Source organism: Bufo gargarizans, chromosome 1, assembly GCF_014858855.1.
Source record: "Bufo gargarizans isolate SCDJY-AF-19 chromosome 1, ASM1485885v1, whole genome shotgun sequence".
NCBI lineage: Eukaryota > Metazoa > Chordata > Amphibia > Anura > Bufonidae > Bufo > Bufo gargarizans.
In genome coordinates this window covers 714,558,353-714,576,813 of record NC_058080.1, presented here as the reverse complement: position 1 = coordinate 714,576,813, position 18,461 = coordinate 714,558,353, and the positions used below count along the sequence as shown (strand labels likewise).

At 47.4% G+C, this 18,461-nt stretch overlaps 1 protein-coding gene across 2 annotated transcripts in view; it reads right to left on the bottom strand.

Annotated features, from left to right (window-relative positions):
* The window catches only part of EPG5 (ectopic P-granules autophagy protein 5 homolog), an 85,306-nt gene extending 66,845 nt beyond the window's left edge, over positions 1–18,461 (bottom strand). For both annotated transcript variants that reach the window (XM_044276301.1, XM_044276302.1), the window contains exons 1-3: positions 18,311–18,461; positions 7,813–8,673; positions 2,009–2,252 (exon numbers count right to left, since the gene is read on the bottom strand). In XM_044276301.1, the coding sequence (XP_044132236.1) occupies positions 2,009–2,252; positions 7,813–8,673; positions 18,311–18,364 (1,159 nt within the window). In that variant the 5' untranslated portion in view covers positions 18,365–18,461. The remainder of the gene's footprint in view (positions 1–2,008; positions 2,253–7,812; positions 8,674–18,310) is intronic.

The window sequence follows — 18,461 nt, the reverse complement described above, 5'->3', positions numbered from 1 at the left end:
ACATGCAAGTTCAACTCATTGAACTCGCAGCGTGTGTCGGCAGCAGATCCAGTCCTGACCTCCGTAGCAATGACGGGGTCACATAGCATTATATTGATTTATGATGCTATATAACCATTGGAGGTCTAAATCGTATTGGATAACACTGACATAATGCTGTCAGTGCTATCCAATACATTCCAAACCTCTAAGGGTTACATAGTATAATAAATCAATATAATTCTATGCGACCCCGGCAGTGCTATGGAGGTCAGGACTGGAGCTGCCGCATACTCACGCTGCGAGTTCAATGCGTTGAGCTCACATGTGTGAAAGTGGCCAAAAACCCTCAGTAAACCTTCAGCTGTGAAATGTCAGGGGTTCCGAGGTAGCAGGGGACCCATAACCTGGTGTTAGAGAGGACTCCAAGGTCTTTTGCCACAGAAGAAGGTAGCAGTATTATAAATGGCACATGGTAGACAGGAGCTTCAAGTTATGCCATTCACCGGAAGCAATCACAGATCTTCAAGTGGTTCAGAACTGAAATGTTAAATATATTTGAAAGCTGCAGCTTTCTCTGTGAGATTGTAATGATGATATATGTAAGTGATTACAATATTAGAGCAAAAGGAGAAGTTTATTGGGGGAAAACCGTACAATAGGCAGGAGGCTCTAGGACCCTGTTGGGTGCCTCTAGCCTGGATACAAGATGAGATACGGCCTCTAGCCTGGATACAAGATGAGATACTGTTGGGTATGGAGGCATACAGGTTCCTGGTATACTGCGGCACATTTGCTCACAGATGTTACGGCTGGGCCTGTAGATCCTGCACACTGGTAGGTTGGTGAAGATGGTGTTCCAGCTGGTCCCATAAATGCTGGATTGGTGATAAATCTGGTGACCGGGCAGCCAAGGAAGTGCTGTAATCTGGAGGAGACGTTCCTGGGAAACCCTTGCTGTGTGCGGGCGAGCATCATCCTGCTGATAAATCCAGTTGGAAGCCCTGCCATGAGAGGAGCACACGTGGTGGCAGGATGTCCTGCACGTATCGCTGAGCTGTTAGTGTCCCTCCTATCACTACTAGGGGTGACCGACTGTCCTATGTGATGGCTCCCTGATCATCACACCAGCAGTTGGGGAAGAGTGTCGCTCCAGGGCAAAGGCAGGATTATAGCGCTCACCATCGTTGGATCCCGAACAGAACCTGGATTCATCACTAGAGACAATATGGTTCTGGTCCATAGCAGTCCAGGTTTCTTGTTCACAACACCACTGCAAACAAAGGCAACGATAACTGGCTGTCAATAGCAGGACACGTAATGGGTGCCATGACACCAAATTTCCTTCTGCTAAGCACCTGGAAATGGTCTGGGCAGAGACAGGAGTGTGCCAATAGTGCATGGATGGTGGACAACGAAACTGTGGAAGCTGCTCATGTTTGACGGCGGATCATATCATCCTCTCTACTGGTGTCTGTCTGGGGCGTCCCGAGGCAGTGTGTGCACACCCTCATATAACCACTGCCCCAACAGCGAGGTCAGATCAGCGTAGATGGCAGGCAGTTCATCATAACGACCATCCTGCTTCTCTCAGTCCAGTGATGCCCCCCTCTTAAAGTCTGTCAACTGGACGTAAGGACACAGTAGCTGTCTGAAACGTGTTATGTAAGGAATTTCTTGAACAAAGCCCTGATTTTTTTGTATCCAGAGATGCTAGACTATTTTCTAGTTGAGTTCCATGTTCACAAGTGGAGTCTGTGCAGCACAGATCCTGGGAGCATAAGGAAGGGTGACCTGGCCATGAATTCTTTACCTGCACACTACCCAAAAGTAGCCTCTGAGAGCCTTTCTACAGAGCCGCGCAAGAAGCGCTTTTTTATGTCCTCTTGTGTGGTCAGTGTGTAATCAGACCACACCTGTAATCATTTACAGCAAGTCAACATTTCTATCTGGGTGTTTTATTATTATTATTTTTTTTTTTGTCACTAGGTGTCCATGAATAAATTGAGCTCATATTTGGAGCACTCACCGTGGTCCGGATGGTACACTGCTACCGATTTCAAGAAAGGGGAGTTGTTCACCAGCCCATAGATATAAGATTCGACCTGCAGGCGGGACAGGACTGACGTATACGAGTGCAGGGCAAATGTCTGATGTAAGTGGTCCGACTTCAGCTCGAAGAGTCTCTTCAGGTCTCCTAATGCCGATGCGTTGACTTCTGCTGTCTGATAGTGGTGATATCCAACCACTTTGGCCTGATCTTCACAAAGTCCCTGGCGGTAACAGAAAATGATAAGAACTAGTTATTACCATGTTTTACCTTTTTTTCCCCAGCTGTTCCTAGAGGGGGATACTGCTCGGCCCCCTCTATGTGATCCACAATGGGTCTCCTTCTGGCATGTAATACTACATATTAACCAGCAGAGGCCACTGCAGGGCCCAAGCAATGGCATCACTGCCACCTTGCAATGGGACAAGCTATTTAATGACTTCATTGTGTGACATGTGGTTATAGGTGGGCACCTTATGAGGCAGATCAGGTGAATGTCTGACCTCTGGGATGCCCACCATTCTCGACCGGAAAGTTGGGTATGTGTGCAGATTAGGGTTGCATCGGGTATCGAATTATCGATACCCAATCGATACTTTTGTACTGGTATCGATTTGATACTGGGATTTGCCTCTTACGATACTACAGAACATAGCGTGCGCTGCTCTCAGTGCCCGCCATGTTCTCCTCAGTAGCACAAGGGAGAAGGAAGAAGGATTCGCCATTTTTGAGTCACCTTGTTCCCCCCAAAAATAGGACTGTTCTATAATGGGCCGTACGTTCCATAAAATGCGGAATGCACGCAGCTTTTTTGTTTTTTATTTTTTTGCCGATACTTTTTTATGGTATTGTGACAACCCTAGTGCAGATTATGAAAAGGGTGGCAAAGCTTGGAAAACTTGGATATTGACACTAGTTTTAAGTGTTACGTCTTGGTCGGATAATACACAAGAAGATGTTCCTTCCTCATAGTCGGAGCCTTGGATCTGCTGCCTGGCAGTGCCTATGATGACGGTTAAGGACTCCATGCCAAAGATGCGGGTAATGTGAACATCGACCCGGTGACTGGCAAAAAACACTAAGCCCAGAAAGTATAATGGAGAGAAATGTGCTGAGTGTGCAGGGACCTCATCAGCCTGAAGGGCATCCAATGTTCAGCTAGAAGGACACAAACCCAAAATGCAATTTTTTCCATGGATGCGGCCAAACTGAGGCTGTGACCAGACTGGCAGGGATGAGGCAATCTGACAGCACGGGGGCTCAGCGGAACTGGGACCGGGATCGAATTTGGGCAGATGTGAAACCTGCTTGGAGGGTGTATGTTCTCCACAAAAAACATATAGAAAGGATTACTGGCTTCCTGTGCCACTGATCGTAGTGGGCTGTGTGTGAGTTGGAGGGGCCTCTAATTACCTGTAAAGACGTTATTTATTATTATGACAACCTATGGAGAGCCTCTCTTAGGCCTCATGCACACGACCGTTGTGTGTTTTGCGGTCCGCAAACTGAGAACGGCAAAACACGGATGGCGTCCGTGTGCGTTCCGCAATTTGCGGAACGGCACGGACAGCCATTGATATAACTGTCTATTCTTGTCTGCAAAACGGACAAGAATAGGACAGGTTATATTTTTTTTGCGGACCACGGAACGGAGCAACGCATCTTTTGCGGCCCCATTGAAGTGAATGGGTCCGCATCCAAACCACAAAAACTGCAGCTCGGATGCGGACCAAAACAATGGTCGTGTGCATGAGGCCTTATTCTGGTGAACCTGGTCCATCCATGTATTGAAAGCATTGTCCCCATCTGGACATTTGTGACATATCCACAGGATATGCTATAAATGCCTGATAGGTGCAGGACCCACCTCTGGGACCCGCTCTTAACTCAAGAACGAACCCTGTCTGGAATGAAGAGGACACCATGCATGAACGGATCTCTCCATGCCCTGCAATGGGACTTCCTTAAATAGCTTAGCTAGCGGGCTTGTCTATTTTCAGCAGTCCCAGAGAGACATGGGCAGCGTATTCTGCATTCCTGATAGGGTCCCATTCTTGAGGTGGGATCAACACCTATCAGACATCCAGAGGATATGCCATATATGTCCAGATAGGACAACCATTTACTAGACACGTGTAATACCACAATTTACCTGTAGGGGCTACTACAGGGAAAATGAGCAGCTGGCAACATCTGATCCATGTGCATTACAGCCCCACTAAAATCTATGGGAGCACTAGGGACCCCCTTCTTCTAGCAATCTGGATACACCATAAGCATGTTTTAACCGTACATTTTTATAGCTGTGAGGACAGACACAGAGATATCTTACAGAGTTTATGTGTCCTTAACCTTTACCTCATGAAACAAAGGGGCATGGCTTAGAGGAAATGAGTACAGCTTAAAATGTGCCCCACTGCACCTAAATTTGGGTGCAAAAACAGGTCTAAAGTAAGCAAACCAAGAGATGGTGTAAAGTCAGACAGGAGCACCTAAATATTCTAAGGTTTCATCCAGCACCAGCTGTCTAGTACTAATAAATCTGCCCCAATGTTTAACCTCCTAACAGTCACATTAAAATTGGAAAAACCCTCCCAAAAATGTAACTTTTTTTTATTGTAGATTTTTTATATGTGTCTGCAGTAAATCTTGTTGGCGCATAACTCAGGGGACACTATTGCATTTTGAACCCCTTAGTTACATCTAGGGCTGCAGTAAACGAATATTTTTGTAATCGAGTATTCTATCGATTATATTTCTCGATTCATCGAGTAATCTAATAAGAAAAAGCTACTTAAAATAACGTACGTAATTAGGTATGTATAAAGTTATTGGTTTGAAGGGGTTAATAACTTTATACATGCCTAATGCCAAGGTGCTTCCATTAACCCCTCCAAACCAATAACTTTATACATGCCCATTGGGTTTGGAGGGGTTAATGGAAGCACCTTGGCATTAGGCATGTATAAAGTTATTGGTTTGAAGAGGTTAATGAAAGCACCTTGGAGGTGCCTTCATTAACCCCTCTCTAAACCAATAACTTTATACATGCCAAGGTGGTGCTTGCAGCCTCCATTAACCACTCTCTCTCTCCATCTGCCTCTCCCCAGCCTCTGATCTGCTTGCCCCCAGCCTCTGATCTGCCTCCCCCCAGCCTCTGATCTGCCTCCCCCCCCAGCCTCTGATCTGCCTCCCCCCCCAGCCTCTGATCTGCCTCCCCCCCCAGCCTCTGATCTGCCTCCCCCCCAGCCTCTGATCTGCCTCCCCCCCAGCCTCTGATCTGCCTCCCCCCTCCCCCCAGCCTCTGATCTGCCTGCCCCCAGCCTCTGATCTGCTTCTCCCCAGCCTCTGATCTGCCTCCCCCCCTCCCCCCAGCCTCTGATCTGCCTCCCCCCCTCCCCCCAGCCTCTGATCTGCCTGCCCCCTCTGGTAACGCAACCCCCCCCCTCCCTCCCCAGTATTAATCATTGGTGGCAGTGGCCACAGGGTCCCCCTCCTCCCCCCCATCATTGGTGGCAGTTTGCAGTTCCGATCGGAGCCCCAGCAGTGTAATGCTGGGGCTCCGATCGGTTACCATGGCAGCCAGGAGTCACGCTACTGAAGTCCTGGCTGCCATGGTATGTTAGTGAGCAGAGAGCAGCGCATTATACTCACGTGCGCTGTGGCCGCCGGTCGCTCCTTCTCATAGGTCTGTGCGGCGCATTGCTAATGCTGTAAGCATTAGCAATCCGCCGCACAGACAGAAGAAGGAGCGACCGGCGGCCACAGCGCACGTGAGTATAATGCGCTGCTCTCTGCTCACTAACATACCATGGCAGCCAGGACTTCAGTAGCGTCCTGGCTGCCATGGTAACCGATCGGAGCCCCAGCATTACACTGCTGGGGCTCCGATCGGAACTGACACTGCCACCAATGATGGGGGGGAGGAGGGGGACCCTGTGGGATATGGCCGGCACATTCATTGGTGGCGCAGTGGCCACAGTCCCTCCCCTCCTCCTCCTACTCTGTCCTCATTGGTCTTCAGCGGCAGCCGCGCACAGTGGGGAGGGAGAGACTCCCTCCTCCTCCCCCTCCTCCCTCCGCTGTGCCGGCTCAGTCCTGCCTCTCTGGCCTCCGGAGGACACGGAAGCGGTGAGTGAGACGCTTAATTTCACTCCCGCTCCGTGATCACGTGATGTAAACGATTCCTCGATGCAGGGAAACTGCATCGATGAATTTTTTGACTCGATTTAATCGAGTTATTCGAATAATCGTTTCAGCCCTAGTTACATCATTAATTTTAGCCTTAAGAACCAATAATATTTTCCCCCTTTGTGTTCCAGCAGTCATAACTTTTTTATTTTTTCCTTCTAAATAATTTTTTTAATTTTGCGGGATGAGTTGTAGGTTTTTTAGGAACCATTTTGGGGTATATATAGTGTAGTAAATACCGTAATTTTTATTATATTATTTTTAGGGAGAAATATTAAAAAAACTGCAATTTTAACATTATTTTGTGGAATTTATTTATGGCGTTCACTGTGTGGTAAAAACAACACAATTTTATTATGTGGGTCAGTACACTGATGATAATGGCACATTTCTATATCTTATTTTACTATTTTTCCTTTCCTCCTGCAGCCTGTCAGCTCTGCAACTGCTCCTCCTCCTCCTCCTCCTCCTCCTCCTCCTCCTCCAGACTGAAGGGGACAGCGTCAGCTGCTTTGGCTGCTCATATCTCTGGTTTGGTAGCAGCTAGAGATACGGGTATTCTCAGCTTTCAAACAATACCAGAATGACAGCAATATCTTCAGTACATGGGAAGAGATCACGGTTAGAAATCGGGATGCAGTGAATGCAGCTGAAAGTAAAAGCAATTATTCCTGACTCGATTTCTAACAGTGATATCTCCTGCTTATCTTGGGCTAATGCTGTCAGTCTGGAATACCAGCTTTCAAACAAGACCATGTTTACATGTTGAAGAACCCACTTCACTTTGGGACCTGCAGCACAAAGATACAGGCAACGTATTTGGGACTATTTTATATATATTTCCAACAAGACCAGTTGCATGTTTCTAGCTGCTACCAATCAGGAGATATCAGCAGCTAAAGCAGCCCACCCCCCTCCACTTCTGCCCAAGCCCAGCTCAAGAAGAACAGCTAAGTACTTTTTCCACTGCCCGAACTGAGCTGGGGCAAAACAGGTGGTTAAAGGAATAGCTCCCCATCATTGGTTCCCGGGTTGTAGGATACTACAAACCAACGGTAGAGGAAACAAAAGCTGGATCGGGTAGATTTGCAAAGTTAGACTAGAATCTAAAAAGTAAAGTAGCTGATGCAGGATGATAAATCTGGAGAAGTTTTACCACCTACTAGATGGCTTACTCCGTGGTAGAATTGTACGCCTGAATTTTGGTGCATCTAATGCATCACCTTCTCCACTACTAAGCCTCTATGTGGTGCATGGCCCGTGAACCAGAAACTGGCACATTTGCAATAGTAAATCTACCCCAATGTGTGTGAGACTTCACCTTTGGCACCATGACCTGCCAAGTACTGCCCTATCAGATAAATTCCTGTTAATCTGGCGTTAGATAAATCTTTTTGCACCCCAGATGATTAGGAGATTCTGGCTATAAAGCACTAGGTGGGAATCATGTTCCAACCAAAGCTGAGAAATACACCAAGAAATCATCTATCTGTGGAGATCAGCCATGTCCCCCCTCCTCCTCCTCACTGTAAGGCAAGTGGCTGCAGCAGGAGTCTCCCTCCTTTCAAGCAATCAAGATTTGTATGAATCACCTGTACAGTCATGTGCTCCTCCTTAAAGTCCCAGACTTTGCTCTTAATATTCTTCCAGTCGGAGATCATGATCTGGAGCTTGGCTTCGGCCAGAAGGAGCTGCTTCCTGCATCGGCCGTAATTCATGAGAAGTTCATGGAACTCATGCCTGTCCTGGTGGGCGATCCTCTCAAACTCCTCGGTGAAGGAGTCCACATTCTCTATCCAGGAACAAGGCTCAAATATCTTGAGTTGCTCCCTGGAGAAAGGGATGGGCTTGTGCTGCTGCGGGAGCTCAGGATACAGCCTCTCATTAGGAACCAGAGGTTTGATGGTCGCCATATCTCTCTTGTGGTCAAGAACCTGCACTGGCAGCTCTGGGTATATGGATTTCACCTTGGAAAGATGCAATTTCTCCTTGGCTTCCACAAAATGCTGGGTGTCCATTACATCTGGTTCCTTCAGAGACAGGACAGCAGGGTGGACTTCGACGTCCTCAGCCGGGTGCTGTTCCTCTATGGAGGGGCTTGTAACTTCAGGACATTTTGTCTTTTCGGGCTGCAACTCACAGCTTTGTGAAGGGCAGGAAAGGTTTGCTCCTCCAGACTCTAGCTCTCGACAGTCATGATTTTCGGTTTCCTTCTTGTCCTCCGAGGCGCCTCCACTGACGGCGAGGACATCCGCCTCAGACAAGCTGCTTAGTCGTTTGTTATCAGCTCCGCAGGTTTCATCGTTCAGCTGGATTTCTATGAAACTATCAGGAAGATTGCTGTCCGTTCTCTGGGAGGAGGAGTCCAGTACATTATGGATGTCGCTCTCTTCCTCCAACACCAGAGTCTTCTCTGCTCTTACGTCCACGAGGCTTTGCTGCTTCTTCTTTGTCTGGAAAAAATATATATACAATTAACGTGAAGTGTTCAAGATGAAATCTACAAAAAAACAGCTGTGCAAATAACAGGTTAAATTAAATCATGACTTATACTCCACTCACATCCAGAGCTGCATTTAAGATTCTTCTGGTTTCACATCATCTCTTCTAGAAATAATAGTTCTGCATATAACTAACCGATTAAAAGAGGTCCCGTCAACTCTTGTGACAGCTAGTTTATTAAAAGAGGTTCTCCGGGTTTTTTCATATTGATTACCTATCCTCAGGATAGCGCATGTCCAAAAAAGGTCGGCACTGCTCGAATAGTGTGGCAGGAATTCCAGGATAGGTCATCAATATCAGATCGGCGGGGGTCTGACACCCGGGACCCTCACCGATCAGCTGTATGAGGAGACGGCGCTCGCTGTGCGCACGTGCCGTCTCCCTTCTCTCTTCCTGCTCTGCTGCTGTATGTCTATGGGACAGCAGCAGAGGACAGGAAGAGAGAAGGGAGACGGCACGTGCGCACAGCGAGCGCCGTCTCATCATACAGCTGATCGGCGGGGGTCGGACCACCGCCGATCTGATACTGATGACCTATCCTGAGGATAGGTCATCAATATGAAAAAGTCTGCAGAACCCCTTTAACTACCTGCATTACTCGAGTAGTACCAATTCTGGAGCATCTATTCTCATGGCTCTATGTTGTGAAATTCCTCTATTATTCCTGTTGGTGGTTAAAAATAAATTGCCATTATGCAGTAAAGGTACTGCTTGGTGTTACCAGGAATGGGTGTGTCTGCTGGGGTCAGACTGTGCAGGGACACCCCCCCCCCCCCCCAACTGATAACACCCCTCTGTACCTTTACTACAAGCTGCTGGCAATTCATTCATAACTTCTAGTAGATGTACATAAATAAAGCAGCGCTGCAGTTTTTTTTGTTGTTGCAGTTTTGCGTGTGTATTCTGAAGCATGTTATTGCCTGGGATAACTCGGCGTGTGATCCGTGTAGAATACATGTGTGGCAATGCGGATTTCAAATCAAAGCGGTCAAAATTTTCTTCTACTTATTCACATGATGCATTTTCATGTGTATTCAAGGCGCGTTTTCTGTGCTGATACACCCAAAAAATCACTGGGGGAGATTTATTAAAACTGGTGTGAAGGAAAACTGGCTGAGTTGTCCATAGCAACCAATCAGATTCCACCTTTCATTTCTCAGAGCTCCTTTGAAAAATAAAAGGAACGATCTGATTGCTTGCTATGGGCAACTCAGCCAGTTTTCCTTCACACCAGTTTTGATCCCCCTAATATGTTGCTATGATACTACAACTCCTAGCTGGCAGGGCAATGCTGGGAGATGTAGTTGATAAGCAGAGGGACATTTCTGCAGATTAAACATCCGAACCCAGATACCAATAGTAATGAAGGTGAAATTCAGAGTGTGTGGTGGGGGGTGAGGGGAGCGAAGCATTATGGGAGTACGGCCGGCTTGTCTTTCTATTAGGTGTTTCCATGGTAACGATGAAAGCACCATAATTATTGTCGGCTGTCTCCTCACAAGTGGCGGCTCGGTCTACTCTTACCAGGACGATTAATGCTAGGTTACTACCAGGCGGATGTCACCGTGTGTATGATGGCCGTCCTATGTGATGACGCCGCTGATATACGTCATGAAACCTAAAATATGTCACATGCTAATAAACCATGGGGCTCCGTGGCTATGGCTGTCAAGATGTCACCGTTATGCGGGCGCTGCGGACGGCGCCGTTAAGGGGCACTGCGGACAAAGCCGCTACGGGGCACAGCGGCCGGCACCGTTAGGGGGCATTGCGGACGGAGCCGCTACGGTGGGCACTGCGGACGGAGCCGCTACGGTGGGCACTGCGGACGGAGCCGCTACGGTGGGCACTGCGGACGGAGCCGCTACGGTGGGCACTGCGGACGGAGCCGCTACGGTGGGCACTGCGGACGGAGCCGCTACGGGGGGCACTGCGGACGGAGCCGCTACAGGGGGCACTGCGGACGGAGCCGCTACAGGGGGCACTGCGGACGGAGCCGCTACGGCACTGCGGACGGAGCCGCTACGGGGGGCACTGCGGACGGAGCCGCTACGGGGGGCACTGCGGACGGAGCCGCTACGGGGGGCAAAGGGTTATTGTTGGTGGCGGGACCTACCAGGGAAGTAATCTGAAACGCCTGAAGCAGGAATTACTGATATCAATGCTCGCAATTTCACAGTTTCACTGTTTACATAAAGAATTAACTATGTGAAAAGCTGAGTCACCTTGTAAATACACGACATGTACTGAATTCTGTGACTTCAGAGCTGAAATCACCCGGCATTTCATGTACCAATGACCTGATCAGCCATGGCTTCTAGGGTGAATTGCCTTTTGGGGAGTGGGGGGAGAGCAGGCTCAGCAATAGATTTTGCTATGAGATCTGTGTATGCCCGTGGCCCAGCCTAAGCTGTGAGAAAACTACAACTCACAGCATGTCCTGACAGTCTGCTTCATGGGAGTTGTATTTTTCAGAGGTTAGAGCTCTCTGCTGTATCCTCTCTAGCAGGGGGCGTGCACAGCACCATGCTGAGGTTTATCTATCCCGGATGAGAATGTGACCCTGGGCTACCACGACTTCTCACACGTATCTGTCCAGATCCCTGCCAGTGCTGACTGACTTGTGACTCGGCGCCTCCAGCAACAGAGGAAACAGAAGAGATTTACCGTCACTGAAACTAAAGGGAAAACATCCCCCGAAAACAACAGAGCGAGGTTTCATTTCTAAACATATTTTCTAGAACCTTTTTTTTTTAAACATTATTTATTTTTAATTTTAGTTTAGTTTTTTGACCACAGGAGTGCACACAATATGCTGACACTTCCTGACTTCCACAGCTCGTTTGTCAGCTTTGCTGTATAGACTTAGACAGAATGAGCAGAGTTACCTCACTATCATTTTAGGTTGGGTGAATTAAAAGGCTATTCCCATCTGGACATTTTTGGCATATGCCATCTCCGATAGGTGTGGGACCTGCTCTTATCTAAAGGATGCGGCCCTGCCCTAAATGGACAATGTGCCGCTCATGCATGGAGTCTTCTCCATTCACAGCTATGAGACTTCTGAAAATAACCAAGAGAGCGCGCAATAGATGTATGCTAGCCAAATCAATGTCAAGTTAACCATTTAATGTGCATTGCGGCCTGCAGACTCTTGCCTGATGCCAGCTGTCAGGGGAGAGGAAGGGACGGACATATTGAGTTTCAACTGCCCAATCTTGAATAAAGAATAGGTTGTGGGGGCACTCAGACATCCGCTCCTACATGAGGCAGGAGACCTTAGAAAGCTGAGTGATGACCAGTATTTATGGATGATCAATATTATAGGAGAGGTCACCCAGCTTTCCCAGTCACCTGAATGGTTACTAACGCATATAGCCCTGTGTATACAGATGCATTTGGCATTGGGGACACTAGGAAAGCTAAATGATATAATGGTGGCCATGTTAATCATCACCCAGCTTTCCCAGTCACCTGAAAGGCCACGTTATGCAGTAAACAACGTCCTGCTGCCATACCCCTGTGTATGGAGATATGGAAAGCCTAGTAACAAGGCCCATAGGAGTAGGGAGTATTGGCCATACTGACTGTTCCCCAACTTTCCCAGGCACCTGAATGCCCAAGTTATGTTGTAATTTCATATCACTTAGTAAAGAGGTGTGTCTGCCCTTCAGGACTCTAGGAAAGAGAAGAGACAAAGCCCACGGGGTTTAATGGTTGCCATATTGGATGCCCCCCAGCTTTCTCAGACCCCTGAATGGCAAATGTGCCTAGCTATGAAGCAATGGGTCTCCTACAGATGTAATGGTGGCCATATTGGTTGTCACCCACCTTTCCCAAACACCTGAATAATCAAGGTATGCAGAAATCATCTCCTATTCTCATATCAGAGTGTATATAGATGTTTTTGGCGGGCATAATGGTGGCCATATTGGTTGGCACCCAGCTTTCCCAGACACCTGAAAGGCAAATGCCCCTAGTCACGCAATCACCAGTCTCCTACTTCCATACCCCTGTCTACAAATGTGATTTTAGCAGTCTAGGAAAGCTTGAGGACATAGGAGAGGGGGGTAATGTTGGCCATCTTGGTCATCACCCACCTTTCCCAGTGCGCTGAGAGGTAAAATAATGGTAGGATTAGAGCACGGTGTGTGTGAATACACCCGCCATGTGTCACAGGAATGTAATTACTATAGCACTGAACGTGGAGCGTGCGGCTGAATCACCGGGGCAGGCTGCTCACGTTGACGGGTGACGAATCACACAGTCAGGTAGATGAGCAGGTGCAGGGTACATGAGGTCACTGATCGGGCTGAAGACGCCCCAACAAACCTGCTAATCATGTGACCTGACAGGATTCTCAGGGGGCGAATCCCTCAGATCCAGATCAGCGACCGATTGGAAATCCATAAAATCGCCAAATGGGACCGTGTGAAACAGAGACAAAAGATCTTTAACAGATCCGTGGTCCACATTTTGGACGTACGGATGATCCGTGTGCTTCCCACATCCGTATGTCTGAACATGTCCTATACTTGACTGCAAAATGCGGACCACGGACCCATTGAAGTCAATGGGTCTGCAAAAAATGAAGATACAACACAGACAGTATCTTTATTTTTCGGATCTGCAATTTGAGGACCGCAAAATACATACGGTCGTGTGCAGGAGGCCTTAGGCCTCGTTCACACTTCAGTGTTTGGTCAGTGATTTCCATCAGTGATTTGTGAGCCAAAACCAGAAGTGGAGCCTCCACAGACATGAGGTAGAAGGGAAAGATCTGCTCCTGTTCTGTGTTTACAGTTGCACCTGGTTTTGGCTCACAAATCACTGATGGAAATCACTGACCAAACACTGAAGTGTGAACGAGGCCTTAGAGGGGGCGTTCCAGTCATATCATTGTGTGAGGAATTCTCTAATATACTTTCTGTTTCAGTTCACCACTTCTGCCTCGTCAGTCTTTACATTATGAGGATGAAAGCATGTCCACAGCTGAGGGGTTGTGACAATGTATTTCATCATCGTGGTCTCTTTACATCTCATCATGATGCATTCTGTCAGACACCACTGACACCTGTCGGGCCCCAAATACCTACAGGGGTCTTTGTCGCCCATAGGCTCCCAGAAAACACACTGTCCATACAGTATATATATGTGGACACCATTGAACGGAATAGCAGCCCCTAGATGGCGGATCCATGCCTAGGGGGTCAGAGGGGCCTCTATCCAGGCTGATGTAACCCTATGAACACATCTAGCGTCTACATCCAACCAGATGTGATGGGTTTTTAGTCCTTGGGTACAAACAGAAATGTTTCCATTCACTGACAACAAGCTGAGATGTGAAAGGAGTTTCCCTGACCCAGCAGGCCCTGGAAAGCCGCCTTACTTAGCTTCATACCATCACTAAAATGATCCGGCAGAGGAACAGCCTTCCGGAGTTCTGGGTATCTGGCATAGCCGGAGACTACTTTCCCCACCGAAGCCCACTGACTATAATGGGACCCGGCCTGTATCCACCATTAGTGGCGAGATTCGGAGAGACTAAAAAACTGTGTTTGTCCAGGCGAATCTCGGAGCTAATGCCGGAAACTGACTGGATCCTTAGCGGGTCCCATTATAGTCAATGCTCCGGCCCCTTCCACGATGCGATCCTCTCCCGCAGACTGTTCCTCTACCAGAACATCTTGCCAGATCATTTTGGCGCTAGTGTGAAACTAGCCTTACACATATCGTGCCTGTGTAATAAACGTATTGTCCCAAAGTTGTGTTGATCGGCCATTTGGGAACCCAGTAACGTGTTGTTCCTTTTCTGAAAACTCAGCATCTGCCGACCTTACGTCCTTTACTAGTTCTGGTCCGGTTGATGGATGTGGAGGTATTGTGGACAAGGTCAGAACTATTCCAATCTCTGGCACATGCGCCTGAATCCACCTCATCTGCGCACGCGCCAGGAAGGGGAATAGTTCTGACCTCGTCTGTGACCAGGGAATAGACTGGAGACCTGGTAAAGAAAGGGACGTCGGCGAAAGCAGGATGTTCAGAAGAGGAGCATCACATGGTGGGTTTCTCAAGTGACCGATCCAAGCAAGTATGATTAGAACCTTTATTTCACAGATGAGGTGTGAGTAATTAAAGGCGTTGTCTCAATCAGCAAATGGCATTTATCATGTAGAGATATCTAACACAAGCCACTTACTAATGTATTGTGATTGTCCATATTGCTTCCTCTGCAGGCTGGATTCAATTTTCCATCACATTATACACTACTTGTTTCTATGGTTACAACAACCCTTCAATCCATCAGCGGTGGTCGTGCTTGGACACTATAGGAAAAAAGTGCCGGCCTCTCTGGTGTCTGGGATTGCAAGAGTGCACATAGTCCACCACTTTTTTCTATACTGTGCAAGCACGACCACCGCTGATGGATTGAAGGGTGGTCGTAACCATGGAAACAAGCAGTGTATAATGTGATGGAAAAATGAATCCAGCCAGCAGAGGAAGCAATATGGATAACAGTATATTAGTAAGTGCCTTGTATTATCGTCCTCTTCTACATCAGTGTTCCTCAACTCCAGTCCTCAGGGCCCACCTACCGGTCAGGATTTTAGAATATTCCATGAATGAACACCTGTGGAAAGTCCTGAGGCACTGACACTAATGATATCACCTGCTCAATACTAAGGAAATCCAGAAAACATGACCGGCAGGTGGGCCCTGAGGACTGGAGCTGAGGAACACTGATGTAGAGGACACTAATACAAGGCTCTACATGATACATGCTATTTGCTGAAGTGACACAACCCCTTTAAGATGCGTTTGAGGGGCCAGGCTTTAAAGAAGTTTTTTGAGTGCAGTATGGATGGCCTACCCTCAGGATAGTGGGGGTCCAACTCCCCGCACCCCCTCCGATCAGCTGAAGAGGCTGCAGCGCTGTCTCCTCACAGCTTATCAAGCACAGCGCCGTACATTGTATAATGGCTGGGCCAGGTATTGCAGCTTAGTCCCATTCACTTGAATAGGACTGAGCTGCCCCTAGGCCATGTGACTGATGAACATGACGTGACTGTCCTAGGAAGAGATCTAAGCGCTAGTGGAGTATTGCCTCTTTCTACAGCTAATCAGCAGGGCAACAGGACAGACGGACAGGTCATCAATATTAAACTCCCAGAAAATCCCTTTAAGGCCTATTGCACACGACCGTATGGATTTTTCAGTGTTTTGCGGTCCGTTTTTCATGGATCCGTTGTTCCGTTTTTTGATTCCGTTGTGTTTCCGTTTCTGTTCCGTTTTTCCGTTCCGTTTTTCCATATGGCATATACAGTATACAGTAATTACATAGAAAAAATTGGGCTGGGCATAACATTTTCAATAGATGGTTCAGGAAAAAACGGAACGGAAACGGAAGACATACGGATGCATTTCCGTATGTGTTCCGTTTTTTTTGCGGATCCATTGACTTGAATGGAGCCACGGACTGTGATTTGCGGGCAATAATAGGACATGTTCTATGTTAAAACGGAACGGAAAAACGGAAATACGGAAACGGAATGCATACGGAGTACATTCCGTTTTTTTTGCGGAACCATTGAAATGAATGGTTCCGTATACGGACCGTATACGGAACGCAAAAAACGGCCAGTAAACGGGAAAAAAAAACGGCCGTGTGCAATAGGCCTAAGGGAGAGTTCACATCTCCCTTTCGTTTTCAGTTTTTTCTGATCTGTCAGAAGAACAGGAAAAAAAACTGGATTCTGGAAAAAAAACCAGAACCTGTTGCATATTTAGCATCCGTTTCAGCCATTTCCGTCTCAGATCCGTTTTTTTAAATGGAAAAAAAAACGGATCTCAGATGGAAATGGCTTTTTTTTCCAGAATCCTGTTTTTTTTTCTGTTCTTCTGACAGATTAGATGTGAACTGTCCCTAAAAAAGGCAAGAAATGGAAACACAAAGGACAACAGTACAGAACTTTCACTACAGGTTCTTTTTACGTTTTTTTTTGTAGACATTTTGCAGTTTTTGGTGTATTTTTTGCTGGTGTATTTTAGCCAAAAGTCACTAGCTCCAGATGTTACATGAAGTCTATGGGAATTATCAATCACAGGACAAAAAGCTTTTTTGCAGTGACATTTTACTGTGTTTTTTGTGTCAATTGTACTTTTTGAAAATCACAGCACGCTCTGGCGTTTTTTTTCCTTCTCATCGCCCACCATATTGTCCCATAGACCTCCACTGGTTACTCTGCCCTGCTTGACAAAACCGTAGAGAAACACCATTAACACGTCAGGCGGTAAAACACACTATATGGGCAAACATCACCTTAGGGCTCGTCACTTTTTGTCATTTTTTTTTTTTTTTTGCAGCCCATATGCTGAACCATTCATATCAACGGGGCCGCAAAAAAACGGAAATGACTTGTGTGCATTCTGTTTCCGTATGTCCGCAAGTCGCTTCCAGTAAAAAAAAATAGAATAGGCATGAATAGAATTGTCCATTTTGCAAACAAGGACAGGCATTGCAATACAGATGTCACGCGGACGCCATCTGTAGTTTTTGCGGATCTGTGTTTTGCGGACTGCAAAACACATACGGTCGTGTGAATGAGCCCTAAAACGTCTAATAAAAAGCAACAAAAACACTCAGGAAGACAGGAGTTTTTGGATGCTTTTGGGTAAAATAAAAACAAAAAAAAAACAGCATGATAAAAAGTATGGGGGTCAATTATGAAAGACCGCCATTTTACCCCGGTCTTTGATATCCCCAGCGCTACCTGAGCATACACTTCCTCTATACCACATGGAGCTGCTGAAACCTCTAAAACAGGGATGCCCAACCTGCGGCCCTCCAGCTGTATAAAACTACAACTCCCACAATGCCCTGCTGTGGACCGATAAATGTAGGCTGTCCAGGCATGCTGGGAGTTGTAATTTTGAAACAGCTGGAGGGCCGCAGGTTGGGCATCCCTGCCCTAAAATCATCTATAGGAGAACAGTTATGTCCTGCCTATGGCCACTTAAAGGGCAACTCTACTCCGCTCTTTGCAGCGATTCCTCCTCCCTAAGAGGGGGGTAAAAAAAACTTCACTGTCCCCCTCCCTTCAATTGCCTCCATATGCCCTGACCTTCACTTTCTGCCCAAGGAGTGGGCAATATTTCTGACAGACTGCAAGACCACTGACGCCACCCTCAAACCCCAGAAAAGTGGTTAGTCTCCCATAGCAACCAATCCAATCGCTGCTTTCATTTTCCACTAGGCCTTAGGAAAATAAGAGCAGGAAGGTGATTGGATACTATGGGTAACCCCCTCTAATGGATTATAGGAATCCAATAGGGGGAGGGGGGGAGTGGAAATGGTTAGCCCCAATCTACCAATTATAGCCATCAATTCTATAGGGACCCAAAAATAGTCAAGGCAGAGAAAGGGTTAAAATACCCCCGAAGGCGATTGGTTAATTGACAGGGTGTTCCAGCTAAAAGAGCTGATTGGTCAGAGGGTAAAGCTCCGCCCCTATGCAGGTAGCGGTCTTTTAGGTGCGGTCAGGTGACAGGGGGTCCTGTCAGTCAGCGGTCACTTCTCGGACAGCATACCTTGTCATGCTTCGTCCTGCTCTTGGACTTGCGGGGCCTCGCCGCCTCAGCCATCCCGGGGAGCTCGGTTACGGGTGCCGAGGCTGCGGACGTATCTGTGGAAGAGCCCGTAAACACGACATAATCTTGAGCACTGCCTGGAGGGGGGAGG